This window comes from Cupressus sempervirens, chromosome 3, assembly GCF_028749045.1.
Source record: "Cupressus sempervirens isolate cs-2001-9-10 chromosome 3, ASM2874904v1, whole genome shotgun sequence".
In the NCBI taxonomy this organism is placed as follows: domain Eukaryota; kingdom Viridiplantae; phylum Streptophyta; class Pinopsida; order Cupressales; family Cupressaceae; genus Cupressus; species Cupressus sempervirens.
Genome location: NC_143120.1, coordinates 197,773,609 through 197,791,276, shown reverse-complemented (window position 1 = coordinate 197,791,276; position 17,668 = coordinate 197,773,609). Strand labels below are relative to the sequence as shown.

Sequence of the window (17,668 nt, the reverse complement as noted above, 5' to 3'; positions counted from 1 at the left end):
CATGTCAATGTGAGTTTTATGACCACTTCAACATGCAAGATGAAACACTTAGTATACAAGGATGAAACACCAAATATCAAATTCTCTCTTGAATAAGGAAGCTTAGATGCTAAACAATGTCTATGCTTGTGTGATTAACTAAGACAACCTCAAGGTTTCTTCTAATCATGGACTTAAATCACTTTTGTGATGTGATTTGCTGGTAATAACTTGGGGCTTACAGTGTTCATTCAATGGATATCAACTTTGCCAATGTGAATGATATAACAATGCAGGCTCTACAATCACTTCTAATGAAACAATTTGTGAATTGGAAAGTGTTCAGAAAGCAAGGCTGACTCTGGTACTCTACAATGTAAGAGGCCATTGATGATGAGGTGAGACAATAACCAGTCCTTGCTTGCCAAATCAAACATGCTAAGGAGGGTGGTTGCTTCTAAGGATGTGAGGATGATTTAAATATTGTCAATACTCATGAGTGGATAAGTTGTTTCAGTTTAGTTTTCTCTGAAAAGTCAAGTTGTAGATCCGCCTTGAGTCATTTGACTTGAAGTTTTGTTGCTTAATTGTCTAGTTTGCTCCAATTTAGGTGCTCTTGCTTTGGTTAGTTTAGTTTGTGGGATCCCAATTTGTGAGAAAGGCAATATACAGTAAAACACGCTTTGATATTCTCCTGGTAGATATGTTTAGTTTCTTTCTTGGATAGCTCTCTATGAGGTTCTCAGGAATTGGAGACTAAGTCCTAATAACTGTATCATTTGATTAGGATTTGTCATTATATTGAATGGAGTCATTTACTGTGCTTGAATAGTCGACTCTTTTGATTACCATATAATAAATACTAGGTTATTTTCTGTAATGTCCTCACTTAGGAACTATGAAATTTATGACAAATTTGCTCTTCAATCTTGCACAATACAGATACTCAACCCATAATTAATTGCCTTTTGCTTCCTTTGATAAAGGTTGACAAATGAGACCTCATACAAATGTAGAAGTTTAGTCTCTTTTCCCATCATTTCTTCTCCTTATTACTAAGAATGAATTCATTGTCTTTTCAATGCCTCTCTGGTTTAGCATTTTGCTTTCCTAGATTCCTCCCCTAGGACTTTAATCATTTGCTAAATATATAATTGGTCTTTTTTTAATGACTCTTTTGGATATACCCCACATAATTTATATTGTCAGATACATTCTCTATTAATGTTTAGCAACATCATCACAACTATATCTTGACTACTTTATATTGTAGTGGGTGCTAATGATAAGCGGTGACTAAACCCCAGTCCAAAGAATGACTACAACATCTCATTCTAGTGTTCGGCTGCACGCATCAAGCATGGATATTACCAATTGTTTGGCTCCCAACTGTTTTCAACTTTGCCAAAGAATAAATGCTGCAACTTGTTTCTTTCACCCATATTATCATCCATTTCCCCATAGATAGAGATGTTAACTGTGGTTTTAATGCTGGTGTGTAGGATGTCAACTTGTTTACATGTGGTCTTCATATTATTGATTTTTTTTATGTCCTCTGTATGCTCCTCGCTGTTGATTGGTCTTTTATTAAGTGCTATCGGCTATTTTCCTCTATCATTCTGTTAATGACTCTCTTCAAATCCCTATTACTTATTCCGTCTCTGCCTTGTGCTGCCTGTCTTTTTTTATATTCAGCATTATCATTCTTGAATGAGGTGATATTTTGGATTTCTAATTAATAGTCAATCGCTTCTCTGTTCTAATTGTCTGTAGCTTCCTACTGGACACTGAGTAGGATTATATGTATATTGTATTCCTTTGCTGAGTAACATTTTCTTTCCATTTTGTCTCTATCCTCCCGTACTATCTGCCTTCTCACTGTCATGCTAGTTATATATTAGTCCTTACCATTAGGGATGCAACTTAAGAGACACAACCCTTATTTATTTGTATCCCTTCGTAACAAACATAATAGTATCCTACAGTTTATTATGTTAATGTTTAATATAATAATTGTTAATATATTTGATCGCTCTTCATGGAAGAAAAATTCTGATCACATACAGTTCGCACCCAACATCAAAATTTGAATTGTTCCTCATTATTTTGTTCCAAAGTCATCACCTACAGCATATGATGGATGTTTTTGGTCTTCTTTACATTGATTGTTTGGTATTGTCTATATTCTATATTAGTATTGCTATCACTTTGATTAATTTCCATGTCTTGTGGCTTCTTCCTTGTCAACAGTTGTAGATGAGGCTATGCCTATTTTAAAAGGCCAAAGTTGTGGTACCACTGTTGCACTTTTTTTTTTGGGTGTAGTGCAGCTTTATAGTTATCTGTGTTATATTATTTTATGTACTAAGCAGCTAGCATGATTGCTGTTGTTTTTAATATATCTTTGTTCTTGGTTTGTTTTCTTTGTTACCAATTCAGGATACGAATCTGATTTGGGCACGTGAATCGGATTTGTGGATTAGTAATTTTTTATTTTTCCCATTAGGATACAAGAGTACATATATATGTGTATATATCAAAGTAACAAGAATCCGAATCGGATCGGAATCAGCAAGGCCAAATCAAATCATAAATCGGCCATGAATCGGAATCAAATCGGCAACATATCGACAAATTCAAAAAACTCTTGAAATTTAGTCACTTATTTCATAAACCCTTTTATCACTGATTCAATTCACCGATTCACAAAAAACTGTTTGGGTTGAATCAAATCGCATGGATCATCGCGATTCTTCGAACTATGGTGTGTATATATATAACAAGATCCTGCACGAATCCGTCACGAGTCCACATGGATCATATTATATATATAATGTATATCTATATTTATAAATTACATATATATAATTTATAAATATAGATATATATGCATTATATATATACACATTATATATATTTATTCCAAGTTTGGCCTATGGGATTCATGGAGATTCGTGTGGACTCGTGCTGGATTCATGAGGATCCATGTGGACCCGTGACGGATTTGTGCAAGATCCTTGTTTTGGACTATAGATTCATCTGGATTCACGGTCCGCGGATCCAAACGGATCTACAGTCCAAAACAAGGCTCCTACCAAAATCTAGACGGATCCTGGCACGACTCTGGGTCCAGATCGGATCCAAATCCGAATCCAACCTCCTGGGCACGAATCCAATAACTAAGTTTGTTTTAGCTCAAGTTAGTAGGTTATTTTGTTTCCTCTCGATTTGGACTACCTGTTAGATTGTGGTGACTAATTAGGGAAGTACTGTAAACACTCCACAATTCCTCAGCAGAGTTCAGGGCCAAGCTGGGCCTCAAGCAGGGGTTTGGGAGTGGTAGCCCCCAACATAGCCAGGCACCAGCTATCGGGGGTTCAAGGACGGAGCCCCCGAGAAAAAGAAAATTTTGGAGCTATTTTATCCGCATTTCATGGCCAACGTGTTGTAACTAATTTTAACCCTAAAGCGGCAAAAATACTTGTACAAACAGGTTTAGGGTTAGGAATTGTTCCATTGTGGGTGATGCGAAAATTGCTTCTTGTGGCAGTATTGAGCTGTTTTGGAATTACGGATTGTAATCAAGTTGCAGTTATCAGATCATAATAATATTGGACTTGTTGTTTGGTGGACGTAGCCTAGGGTTTGGGTGAACCACATTAAATCTTGGTGTCTTGTGTTCTCTTCTGTGAGATTTATTATTTCCTAATATTGTTTATATTTGTATGTAATTGTTATTTATGTCTGTGGTTAATCCTAACAAGTGGTATCAGAGCAAGGTTGTTTTTCAGTTATCCTCTTTGTCATGCCCAAATTTTGAACAACACACACACACACACATACTACTCAATAATAATAATAAAATTAAAATTTGAAACACTTTAAGAAACCATATCAAATCATTTACAGATTATTGCTACAAATTTTCAAATACATCTAATCATATTCCAAGAAATTTAAAGTGAAATGTATTCACAACTTTGACATGTCTCTTCCAATATTACAATCACATCTGGATCTTACAACAAAAAAAGATTTATATGAAGATCTACATGTGATCTTTTCCAATATAGAACTTTTACAAATATTCATAATAAATCATCTTGAAATCTCCAATACAAAATGAAATCTTCCAAGCTTTTCAACACAAATCCATATGAAACCTTTAGAAAACAACACTAAAAACCATGGAGAGCTCACCTCCCAACCTCGGTCTCTATGAAACCACCCACCGAGCTTGGAGAATCAAGACCAACTGGGTAACAACAATTACATGAACAACATTTGACACCCTTTTTGAGCATACACAACAGGTTACCATAGCAACCAATATAATGGGCGAAGGTGTGCCTATTACCCCGAGGAGAAGCCAAATACATAAAACCAAATCTGCCTTCACAAGGCATACAAAATAATTACAAACTCTCACAAAATTTCTCCCCTTATCACCCCCAAAGTGCATAGAAATGTACTGGCACATGCGTATCCCTCTTCCTTCCAAGGAATAGACTCTGCACTCAAGGGAAAAGCCCAACTAACCCCTTCACCCGAAAGCCACTTCTTCCCTCCCAAGGGTGAGTGATGTCCTTCCACACCCATGACATAATACTCTCAAAATCAAAGATAAAGAAAATAAACAATAGAAATTCACTCACACCCAAGAATACAACTTGGACAATGAACAATACACATATGCATCCATAGCCAAATTTACATAACTTTTCTTCAGAAAAACAATACAATACATAATTCCTAAAACATGGAAAAAACTCCAACCTTTCTCCAAGCTATGGCAAATGAACCAATTTGAGAAGAGACCTCTATCCTTCCTTGATCAAATCTTCGAAAACAGAAAATCTCTAAAACTAGAGAGTAGGTAATGAATAATCTATTTTTGAATTTCCCTTTAATAAGAAACTAAACTCCTTTTTCTCCATCATGAAAGGGAAAACTCACTTTAACTCTACCTAAATTTCCCTATTTGATTGGAACTCCAACTCACTGAAGATAAGGTGAGAAGTTGGGTAAGATTTCTTCCCATTTTCGTAATATCTCAAAAATGAGATTTTAAAAATGTTAGAAAAGTGATTTAAACTAAAGTCAAAATTAAAGCCCTAACATATAGTACTAACATGGAGGTAACTTAATTTTACCAAAAGAACACCCTCAAACTCTAATAAAACCCTCTAAAGTCACCTCAAACTTAAAATCCAAATTTAATCTAATGAAAGCCTTCATTTGATAATTTTATGCAAGGGGATATAACTTAAACATTTCTAGTTGGTTAGAAATAAGATTGGATGTCTTTTGCCAGTATCTAAAGCTGACTTGCCACTTATACACAACAATACAAGTGCCAAGTAACACTATAAAATATACACTTAACATTACGAGTGGCAAACCTAATCTAACACACTCATTCACATTATGTTCATAAAATAAAATACTAAACAATGAGATCTCTTCATTAGGTGTAGCCTTGGCATTCTCAGTAGATACAAAAGTATAGTCTTAGTTCTCCATTTTACCATGGTTATATTTCATGCACACTCAAACCGCATATCATAGTCCAAAATATATAAATCATATGCATATATAAATCCTAAATCCATTTTATATTCGTAATTGAATCAGCACATTAAATATATCTCAATTGAATTTCAAATAACATTTTTCCTTTTCTATAATACTAGCAAAATCAACTAAGCATGATATGACCATTTGCAACATTTCATGATCTTTAAACATATGATCCATCTAATCTTTTGCATTCAAACATAATTTCATACTTAATAAAATAACCAACCAAGTACATGAATGTAAACAATCATCAAGCATCATCAATAAGTTCTAACATCATAAAAATAAAGCATCACATAATATCAAACAGCTTGAAAAAAATCCAAAATAGGTCCAACATATAACAAGGTCTCAAAATATAAAGTCTCTGAAACATAAATAAAATACTATGATGGGCTAGGTTGGGGCCTCATACCTCTGCAGGAAAGTCTCGCAGTTGAGTGAGAGCAATGGCAGATAAGGGTAAGCCAAAGGTTGACCAGTTTAATGGGCAGAATTTTCAGTTATAGAAAATGCAAATGGAAGAGTATCTTTATCAGAAGGATTTATGGAAGCATTTGGAAGGAAAATCCAAGAATCAGAGAACTATGACAAATGAGGACTGGGATCTTTTAGACAAAAAGACACTTGGAAGCATTCGATTATGTTTGGCACCATAAGTGACATGAAAGCCGATAGAAGAGTTGATGAAAACCCTAACGATACTGTATGAAAAGCCCTCTACTTGAAATAAGGTATTTCTCATAAAGCATTTATTTAATATGAAAATGGCAAAAGGTGGATCTGTTACAAATCATTTAAATGAGTTTAATACTGTTACTAGTCAGTTATCTTCTGTGGGTATTAATTTTGATGAAGAAATTAGGGCACTCTTGATTTTGTGTTCTTCGCCTGAAAGATGGAATGGCTTGGTAATGGTTGTGAATAATTCTATCTCTGGATCTAATACCCTACAATATGATGATGTGATCGGTGTTAATTTGAGTGAGGAAACTTGTAGGAAGACATCACGTGGATCTACATCAGAAAGAGCTTTGAACGCACAAAGTAGAGGCAGAATGACTAAGAGAGGAAACAATTCTTGAAATCATGGGAAATCAAGAGGAAAATCAAAGGCGAAGAGGTCTCAAACAAGAGGACCAAATGACTGTTGAAATGTGGGAAACCAGGGCATAAGAAGAAAGATTGTTGGACTCAAAAGAAAAATAAAGGAGAAACGCAAGATGAAGGCAAGGAGGCAAATGTGGTAAATAACAAATTCGAAGAGGATGCTTTGCTTCTTTCTTTAGAAAGAATTGATGATTCATAGGTTTTAGATTCTAGAACTCCATTTCATGCTACACCTCATAGAGGTTATTTCATCAATTATGTCCAAGGAGTTTTGGGCTTGTTTATTTGGGGGATAATGAACCCTATCAGATTGTTGGAAAAGGAAAAGTTAAGATTAAGTTGCAGAATGGGAATCATTGGCTACTAAATGAGTTAAGACATGTTTCAAGGTTGAGTAGGAATTTAATTTCAGCAGGGCAACTCGGTGATAAGAGTTGTGTAGTTATTTTTAATGAGAAAAATTGTAAAGTTTCAAAAGGTTCCCTTGTAGTAGCAAAAGGTGTGAAAGGTACGAACCTTATATCTTTGTACAGGTCATACTGTTCCTTCTACTTTGATTGTTTCAGAGAAAAATGAATGTTTAGGAATAGTTGCTGCCGTTGAGCAGGGAGAACAATTAGCTGTTGTAGATTATGATACAGTGTTGTGGCACAACAAACTTGGGCACATGAGTGAGAAATGTATGAAATTACTTCATTCAAAGAAAGTTTTACCAGGTCTAGAATGTGTTAATATGGATTTTTGTGAAAGTTGTGTATGGAAAACAAAAGAGAGTGAGTTTTGTGAAGACTGAGAAAGAAAATAAAAGTGAGAAATTAGAGCTTGTGCATACATATGTATGGGGACCAGCTCAGGTATCTTCCCTTGGTGGCTCTCATTATTATATTACATTTATTGATGATGCAACTAGAAAAGTATGGATTTATTTCCTTAGACAGAAATCTGATGTATTTCAAATTTTTAAGAAATGGAAATGCTTGGTTGAAAATGAGACTGATAAGAAATTAGAATGTCCCAAATCTGATAATGGTGGTGAATATTGCAATCATGATTGCTCCACTAATGGTATTCGTAGACAAAAAATTGTTCCTAGGACTCCATAGAAAAATGGAGTGGTAAAATGCATGAACAGGACAATAATGGAACATGCAAGGAGCATGAGGTTACATGTTGGGTTGCCCTTAAACATGTGAGCGAAGGCTGTCACTACTGCTGTATATTTCATTAATAGAGGTTCCTCTCCTCCTTTGGGCTATGGTATTCCAGAGGAAGCATAAACTGGTAAGAAGATGAGTTATTCTTTTCTCAAAACCTTTGGTTGTAAAACATTTGCTCATATAAATTCTGAAAATAGAACCAAGCTGGAAGCTAAGTCAAAGAAATGTGTATTTGTTAGATATAGCATTGATGAATTTGGTTATAGGTTTTGGAATTTTGAAAATCGTAAAATTGTAAGAGGCAAGAATGTCATATTCAATGAGAAAGTGTTATACAAAAATCTGTTGCAACAACATGAGAAGAAAGAAGATGATTATGTAGTGTTGGATAATACTCCAAAAGATGAGTTCCAGCAATTCCTCATGATGTGCAACAACCGCAACAACAAATACGACACACCCCAGTGAATGTTAGACAGTCAACAAGGCTACCTCCAAAAAAAATTTCTCCCTCTTTGTATTCTATTTATTTACTGATGCTGGTGAACTGGAATGTTATGATGAAGTTGTGCCGGTGGGTACTAAGGTTCAGTGGGAGTCTACAATGAAAGACGAAATGGACTCCTTGCTGAAAAATAAGACGGGATTTATACAAGTTGCCTGCAGGTAAACGGGCTTTATGAAATAAATGGGTTTACAAGTTAAAAGAAGAGGATGGAGGTAAGAAAAAATTCAAAGCCAGGTTAGTTGTAAAAGGATTTGCAAAGAAAAAGGGCATTGATTTTGATGAGATATTCTCTCCTATTGTAAAAATGACTTCTATTCGCACTGTTTTGAGTATTGTGACTATTGAAGATTTGCATTTGGAGCATTTTGACGTTAAAACAACCTTTCTTCATGGTGATTTGATGAAGAGGTATATATATGGCACAGCCACAGGGATTTGAGGTCAAGGGTAAGAACATAGTGTGCAGATTAGAGAAAAGTTTATATGGCTTGAAGCAAGCACCTCAAAAATGGTATCTGAAATTTGACAGCTTTATGCACAAGCATAGATATACTAGGCGTCATTTAGATCATTGTGTTTATTTTAAGAGTTTGGATGATGACAACTACATTATTTTATGTTTATATGTTGACGATATGCTTATAGCTAGGTCTAACATGAATCACATTAAGGGGCTGAAACGACAATTAGCACATTCATTTGCTATGAAGGATTTGGGGGCAGCAAAACAAGTCCTTGGTATGAAGATTTGCTAAGATAGGAAGAACACGAAATTGACATTATCTCAGGCTAATTATATTGCGAAGGTGTTGCAACGTTTCTCTATGGAGAATACTAAAAAAGTCAGCACACCTTTACCTAGTCATTTGAAGTTGACTAAGGAGATGTGTCCAAAGACACACGAAGAGGAGGATAAGATGTTCAAGGTACCTTATGCTTCAGCTGTAGGAAGCTTGATGTATGCTATGGTATGTACAAGGCCAGTTATTGCACATGCAGTGGAAGTCGTTAGTAAATATATGAGTCATCTAGGGCTTAAGCACTGAAATGCTATCAAATGGATTCTCAGATATTTGAAAGGAACATCCAGTAAGTGTCTACATTTTGGGGGCTCTACTACTAATTTACAGGGATATGTTGACTCAGATTTGGCAAGGGATATTGATACTAGGCGGAGTACTACAGGTTATGTATTTACTGTTGGTGGAGCAGCACTGAGCTGGGTTTCTCACTTGCAAAAGGTTAATGCTTTATCCACTACAGATGCAAAGTATGTTGCTACTACAAAGGCAGCCAAGGAAATGATATAGCTTCAGTTCTTCTTGGAAGAATAGGGACACCCTCAGAGGGATAATTATTTGTTTATAGATAGTCAGAGTGTCATTCATCTTGCGAAGAATTCAGCTCTGCATTCAAAGACAAAACACATTCAGTTGTGGTACCATTTCATTTGATCAGTTTTGGATGATGGACAGTTAAAACTAGACAAGATACATACAAATGACAATCCAACAGATATGTTTACAAAGGTAGAAGAACTCCTCTTCAGCTTCGACTGGTCTTCTAGGCTGAACAGAATAAAAGAACAGCAGAGTCCAGGGAGGTTTGATCCAGTGGGAGCCTCATGGAGTAGCGACATAGCTACAGCATCAGTCTCCAAGTGTGCGATTGTTGCTTAGTGTAGAGCCGGATCAGTCCCCAAGTGGGAGATTGTTAGCTTGTGGTGACTGATTTGGGAAGTATTGTACATACTCCATAATTCCTCAGCGAGGTTCAGGACTGAGCCGAGCCCCGAGCAGGGGTTTGGAGGCAGAACCCCCAATAAAAAGAAAATTTTGGGGCTATTTTATTGGCATTTTATGGTTGACATGTTGTAACTATTTTAACTCTAAAGCGACAAAAATACTTGTATAAAAGGGCTTAGGGTTAGGGATTGTTTCATTGTGGGTGATGTGAAAATTGCTCCTTGCGACGGTATTAGCTGTAAGGGATTACGGATTGTAATCATGTTGTAATCACTAGATCGTAGTAATATTGGACTTGCTGTTTGGTGGACGTAGCCCAAGGTTTGGGTGAACCAAATTAAATTTTGGTGTCTTGTGTTCTCTTATATGTGCTTTATTATTTCCTAATATTATTTATATTTGCATTTAACTGTTATTTCTGTCTGTGGTTGATCCTAACACTGCTAGTCGCCCTTTAGGCATCTTCAGAAAAACTGCATATCTATTTCACTGTATGAATGTGTATCTTGATATGGGAAGAGGCCCCTTAATAGATCCTTGAATTTTTAATAAGGACTCTAACAAGCAATCAGTTATAAATAGTCAACATCTAGGGGAAGGAAAACCAAAGAGTAGAAGGACAAAGAAGTAAACAATACATGGGTGAACAAGAAAGTACTGAATCCAAGTATTATTATAAATACTAAATAGTCATGTTGGGGTTGAAAGGATGGGGGAGTTGGGGGAATAGAAGGTAGCAATTTTTCAAGGTAACAAGGACCTCTACAAGACCGGAGCTCGAAATCAGAACTGCCACACTATTGTAGTGAAGCTCAAAGCAAGAAAAAATATCCTATGACATCACCATTCCGCACCAATAATGGCCCCAGACAATACAAGGTCTAAAAATGTGCATATAAGACTATCTAAAGATAAGATAATCAGCCTATATTAAGGTACTACTCTTCAAACCCCTCCTACAGCAGAAAAATTGCCCTGAGCCAAACAGGAACAACAGAGGAAATGATAAAGATGCAGCCAACAATTTAAGGATTCTTTTTGATGACCAGGTTGAATTCATATTTCATAACATGTACTTTGAGCAGGTGATGGACTTGACTGCTATAATGCTATTGAAGTAGACATTGCAAGTTGTTTAGAGGGTGGATGGGCAGAGGCCTACAAGTTAGATTTCAAGCAATAGAATATCATTTTAGTGCTTTTATTATGGGAAAAGCTGGTGTGAGTATAATTTTATAGTGTGTTTAGCAAGGCAGCACTCTATAAATTAGATTTTATTGTAAGTTTTAAGTACTGAAACACAATGCTAGGGTAAAAGGAAATCAGTAGGGATTGTCTCTAAACATTTGTAAGGTTAATGCCCTGGTTTGACTATTTTTACTCTCTTCCAAATAATACAGCTTATCCAACTAATTCTGTGCAGAATTTGAATAAACTAAGCACTATGAGAAAATATTCACAGGAAGCTTATATGAAATAATATCTATACAGATACCTATATCAATGATAAATTTAAAAAATCTATTCTAAAACGTAATGTAAAATTTTGTCCTAAACAGACTCAAATACACATCATTACTTTATACACAAAAAATTGATGGTAATAACCATATACATTGATGAATGCCTTGATCTAATTTAATCATTAAATGTCTTAGATTTTATGTCAGGCATTTGTATTTGACATAACTCCGCAGCTTTGCCAGATGGAATAAAGAAGACTCGAATGCAGCATATTGAATTGTCAATGCTCAATATTTATGTTGGGGGAGGAAGACCGGTAAAGCTGTATAACAAAAGAGATGACGCTTGTCCAAGCAGAAATCACATAATTCAAACCAAGAAAATTAGAAGACCATTGTAGGAAATGGCAAACAACATGTAAACTCATATAAGTGGTCTATTTTAAAGAAGATTTGCGCCTATGTATTTGTCAAACTAAGCAAAGAACTTTAAAAAAAATCTCCCAGGGATAACAGGAGGTGGTGTTCAGTACTTAATGCATAAAGAAAATTAAGCCAGGAACAGTGGCGTGCCATAGCTCCAAATTGTGTTATCTGGTACGTTCCATGAAGAACGTTTCAGCTACACTGTAGAAAAGTGGATCTTCCCAACGAAAGTAAAGCCCCCTAGTTTTGGAGTGGTGGAACTTAAAAGGGTCCAGAATTGGAAGAAGTCCTAAAGCTGATGACAATATGCCTGTATTAAAAGATTTTTGCAATAAAATACAACAAAAAATTTGGAATGTCCATATCGGAAAATTGATAGATATATAGATAGATACACAAAGATACATATATACATACATATACATGTAATGCATAGATATGTATAATATGTGTATGTATATATATATATATAGATAGAGATAGAGAGAGAAAGTTTTAAAAAAGATTTTTTAACCACTTAAAAGAGAAACTTTTAATGGATAACCCACATAAAACAATTGTTTACAGTCAGTTCAACCGTCAATTTCGGCCCAAGTAGCAGACAATATGCGTTTAATTTCTATTTTAAAAATAGAGCTATCTTCTACCTCAATTTGAGGTAAAACTCTTGTTTACGTGGATCTACAGCCACAGACACTCTAGTAAATTTCAAGAATTCTGAATATAAAAAACAATTGAGGTTTTAAATATGAACTCAATGGCTCTGAAATACAATTGAGCCAATGGAACGCGACTTGAAATAGATTCACGAGGAAGAATAACTTTGGAATCCATTATAGCTTGTAAAAAGTTGATTGATAGATATAAAGGAGTGTATGTGGTGTCCTTATAAAATCGCTCAGCAGCGACCACGAAGATCAGATAGCCCTCATCCATGGATTATCAATTCCTATAATCGCACATGTTTTAAACATAATTTACCAGATTATGCCGTGACAGAAGCCTACATTATCCCGCACCTAATTCTACCAAAGAGAAGTCTTAAACCTTACTGGCAGAAACTACACCAGTACTACCCTCTAAACCATGTGCGGCAAGTCCATCGCCTTAAACTGATGAAATAGAGAAAAAAACAGCAGACCGGAAAGAGTGGGGAACTCCAGATTATACGAGTGAGCGTTCAGAAATATTGTCCAGCGTTCTATCCTCTAGGACACTAAACTGAAATTAGAATTGTTTGTAACGTCAATTACTGAAAATGAACTGACAAGTCATGTCATTGCAGAACAATTCAAGAGCTCACCATTATTTTCCATTGAGTCTAAATACGCCGCTCCGATCTATGCCAGTCTCCTCCAAATTTTTCACAATCTCTGGACCAGGCAAGTAAACTGTGGACGAACAGCAGAATTTCAAATGAATTCCTGATATTGTCGATCGAAAGCGGGAAAGTAAAGGAGAAATCCTGTAACGTGGTGTAATTCTTGAATGCGGTGGCGTCCCTTTTGTTTGTTGTGGGTCTCTTTGCTAAAACCCTTTTGAAGAAATTCCCGACGACTGGCCCACCTGCTGGACAAGTCGGTCTCACATCCTCACCGGATATTGCCGGTTTAGCTTATCTCGTCGCCGACATAACGGCTTTCGGCAACGGAGGTGTGATACGGGTATTGCCTACAGAAGCAGTCGCTGCGCTATCTCGAACAGGTTTGGATTGTTGATTACGACACATAGATACGTGCACTACATGAATTTAATTAATAACAAGTGCTATATAGTGGTATGTATTGGTCGTAAAATAATTGTAATAGAAATAATTGTTGAATATTATAATAATTAATCATAGATAAAAAAAATAGAAGAATAATAATATGTTTTTTCATTATATAATATATAATTTTAATATTATAAAATGAATTATAAAGCAACATATTTTAAAATAAAAATTTATTTTAAATTTAATTTTAATTGAGTTGTGATTTTTTTTTTTTAACTAAGAAAATATTTATAAATGAATTTAAGAAATAGATTATATTTATTAAATGACAAAGTTGAAATAGAGAAATAAAATTTCAAAATATAATATAATTTGTGTCATTGAAAAGAATTAAATAACTTAATTAAAATAAAGCACACATTAATTGAAACATTAATGAAAAAATTAGATAAATAGTTTGTAAAATATTTAAATTTGATCTTAAGATTATATTCCTAAAATCTTGTCAGAAAAAATAAATATGGAGTATGGCTGTGAAAAAAGGGGTCTTATAAGACCAAATTGATTTGGCCAATCATAATTCAAATAAGTCACTTATATAATATTTCTAATTAATAAATATTTATGGAAACTTTAGAAATATGTAATTAAGAAACACATGTTTATTTATGATTGATCGATGAGTGCAAAACTATTGATTAATTGAGTTGAACTGAATACAATAGTACATTGCCTATGGCAAGTACAATAATAGGTTATTTAGAAAATTATTTAATCAGTTTCTATTATGAACTCTTATCATGTTATGTTTGCAATAATGACAATAAGAATGATGTTTGCAACTGAGAATGAAGGAGAAATTAAAGGGAAGGATCGATAAAAAGGAAGAGAAATGTGGAAGGAAAACATAAATACTAGTACTTGGTATTAGAAAGTGTAATGTTTATGTCGATATGATCGTCAAAATTTTGAGTATATTCACCAAAATGAAATATCACAAGGTGGATGTGAAAAGGCAACAACTAGTAGATTTGACATATGTGATATTGGTCCAAGATTGTGCATGCTTAAATTGTCTGAGATTGTGTAGGCATGTGTGACCACACTAGAATTGGTGATGTTAGTGTATCAGGGGAAGGGAGCGTAGGAGTTAAGAGAAGTGTGTGATGTTGGGTGCTTGGTCGGCATGGGGATATGTCTCAACGGGCATTTCAATGGAGTGTGGCAGTTGGAGATGAAATAGAGCACTGTGTGCAGTTGTGAAGATCAAGCAAATAGCGGACGCTGCTAACGATGATAAGAATGAAAAATTGGAAAATTTGCATACTTGGACAATGAGAGATAGAAAATTAGCACAATATGTAATAAATTATTCCAACCACACAAAATGTATAGAAAAAATAGTAAGACATGTTAGTATTAACTCATTAAAATGAAGAAAATGTCATTTCCAATCAAAGAATAGGTAAACAAATATTTTTTAAAGAACTTACTGGCAATTCAAACAAATTATTTTGGCTCAAGCAATTTCTCAAGCTGAAATGGAAGAATATATTTGTACAAATGAAGGAAACAGCTATGTTATTTATTGAAATTGCAAGACGTATCCCTTTTTTAATGTTCCATATCCAAAAGGTGTGATCCTAATCCCATTTTTTATGTATCATGACACCCAAATTTTGGAAATCGTCAAAATAATAAATTCTAAATTTTAATAGTCAAACTTTGGTCAGTAATGTGGTGTAATCCACCTAATAATGACAATTGTATGAGCCTACAATAGTGGTTAACCACTCTTTCTAAAATTAATTTCGTAAGTTTAGATGCATATTTTCAGGTCTTTTTAAGCTTCACACTAATGAAATTTAAGTTGGACCTTTTTCAACCATTATTACACTCCATGTCTTTGAATTTAATGCTGCAATGAATTAGTTAAATTAATTTTATAAGTTTAGTTTCATATTTTAAGCATTTTTATACTCCACGTTGATGGAATTTAAGATGGACCTTTTTAACCATTATCACACTCCATGTTCCCCACTCATATTGTCTCTATATTTAATGCAACAATGAATTAGTTAGTTATTTTCAATAGGAAACAATTATTTTTGATAAAATGCTGAAAATTTTCTAATGGGGTGTCGAAAATCTGACTAGAGACAGAGTGACAAATCTAATAGACAGACAAGAGGTTCATAGAAATGGCCAGAACCAATAGAACATCCTATGGGGAACCACCCTCCAAAGAGATAGTGCCAGAACCTAAAATCGAAAGTTGTGTAGAGTCACCAACTACAATCTATGTACTAACACTTTGAGAAAGTGAGGTAACCAAATCAAGTGAGTGTGTCATATGGTGGGAAGCACCTGAATCAATGATCCAAGTAGTAGAAGAAGACAAAGCTCGTGTAGAAAGAGCATGTCATTTCCCTGAATGAGGAGGTAGTGGCTTCGGAGAAGCAATAGTGTGTTGTTCCATGGCCTCCTCTAAAGCTTCTAGAAATTTCCAACACCTGGAAACTGGATGTCCTTCCTTGTTGCAAAAATTGCAAGGATCACTTATAAACTTCTTAGTATTAGAGGAAAACTCATCGAACTTAGAAGCTTTACCCTTCGAAGTGGATTTCCAAGTATTTGATCTAGGAGATGGCTTGGAGGAACTCTCATTGCTAGCTGAATCTATTTTGGGCTTTAGTTTTGGCTTCGACTTCCTTGTAGATGTTTGAGCAATCAATGTTTGGTTCTTTGATCTTGGTAGAGAGTCCAACTGTGTGAGCTTGGCTTGCTCTCAAGTCAACCAATCCCATAATACCTCAATTGTGGGCATGGTAAATCTAGGATCCAAAGCATCCATAGTGGAATAAAAGGTGGAAGAGAAAATCTTAAAGTTTCCTCGAAGCTTTGACAGAATCAGATAGATGCACTTTGTATCAGTCTTGTTCTTCCCACAACCCTATAACAATTATCTATGTTGTTTAAATCTCATCAAAAAGTCCATAATGGAGGGAAAAGAATTAGGTACAAGTGATGTAAGTTTTGCCTTAATCTGAAGTGCTCTAAACTCGTTGATGATACCAAACAAGTTCTTGAACTTGACCCACATCTCTCGAGGAGTATCACATCCATGAAGATGAAACTGTAAGCTATCAGAAACTCTCAAAGAAATCAAACCCATGGCTTTATCCATCTTATTTCTATGTTACAAGGTCTGATAGGTACTCTGAAAAATTGGCTACACTTCATCTAAACAAGACCACAAACCCCTTGAATGGAGAATTTGTGTCATGGTAATTGTCCATGTGTGATAGTTATGTGGGTTTAGAGAATGTAAATGATAGAAGCAAGAATAAAAAAAACCCTACAATGCAAAAAAAATGAACCCTAGATGCTAGAAGGAATTAGTATACAAGTAAGAGAAAATAATAGCTTCAGTTGAGTTTCATGTTTACCTTTGAAAATTTTTGATGAAAAAAATTTTACAATATGGAAAGAGCTTGAAGAGACCTTTCCATCGGTTGTTCAAGATCGAAAAACAAAGCAAATTTGAACAAGTTATGCCCCACAAAATGCAAAAAAGTTCATCAGACTTCAACAGTAAAAATAGGTACCATACTAGGGGAAAAAAACCGCACTAATGTGTCTGTCTCGAAATCAACTTTTTGATGGTATCTCATTTTCCCAAAAATTGTTATGTATGCTCTAGATATGCGAACAAATTGATAGGTTCCAGAAAGAAAAGAAATGAACTTAAACCCCCTTAGAGCTAAAATATATTAGCCCCCTTTCCCTTTCATATGATCAATCATTGTGCTAAAGGGGCCAAGTCGGCCATGAGTGGCGCAGTGGTAGTGACGACTAGGAGTGGTGGGGTGCAAGCTTTGCTCAGGCATTGGCTTGGCAACATTTTGGGCACAACAAAGTTTGGGTGGCACGCTGTCCATAGAGGAGAAAATGGGTGGCACGAGGGCCGCTGGGCGAAGCCCATG

General features: G+C 35.2%; 1 protein-coding gene across 1 annotated transcript in view; it reads right to left on the bottom strand.

The window, feature by feature from the left end:
- The window catches only part of LOC149565501 (alpha-1,6-mannosyl-glycoprotein 2-beta-N-acetylglucosaminyltransferase), a 195,395-nt gene extending 181,916 nt beyond the window's left edge, over positions 1 to 13,479 (bottom strand). The window contains exon 1 of the mRNA XM_089819033.1: positions 13,272 to 13,479. Coding sequence (XP_089675159.1) covers positions 13,272 to 13,284 — 13 coding nt within the window. The 5' untranslated portion in view covers positions 13,285 to 13,479. The remainder of the gene's footprint in view (positions 1 to 13,271) is intronic.
- Between the last annotated feature and the right edge of the window lie 4,189 nt (positions 13,480 to 17,668).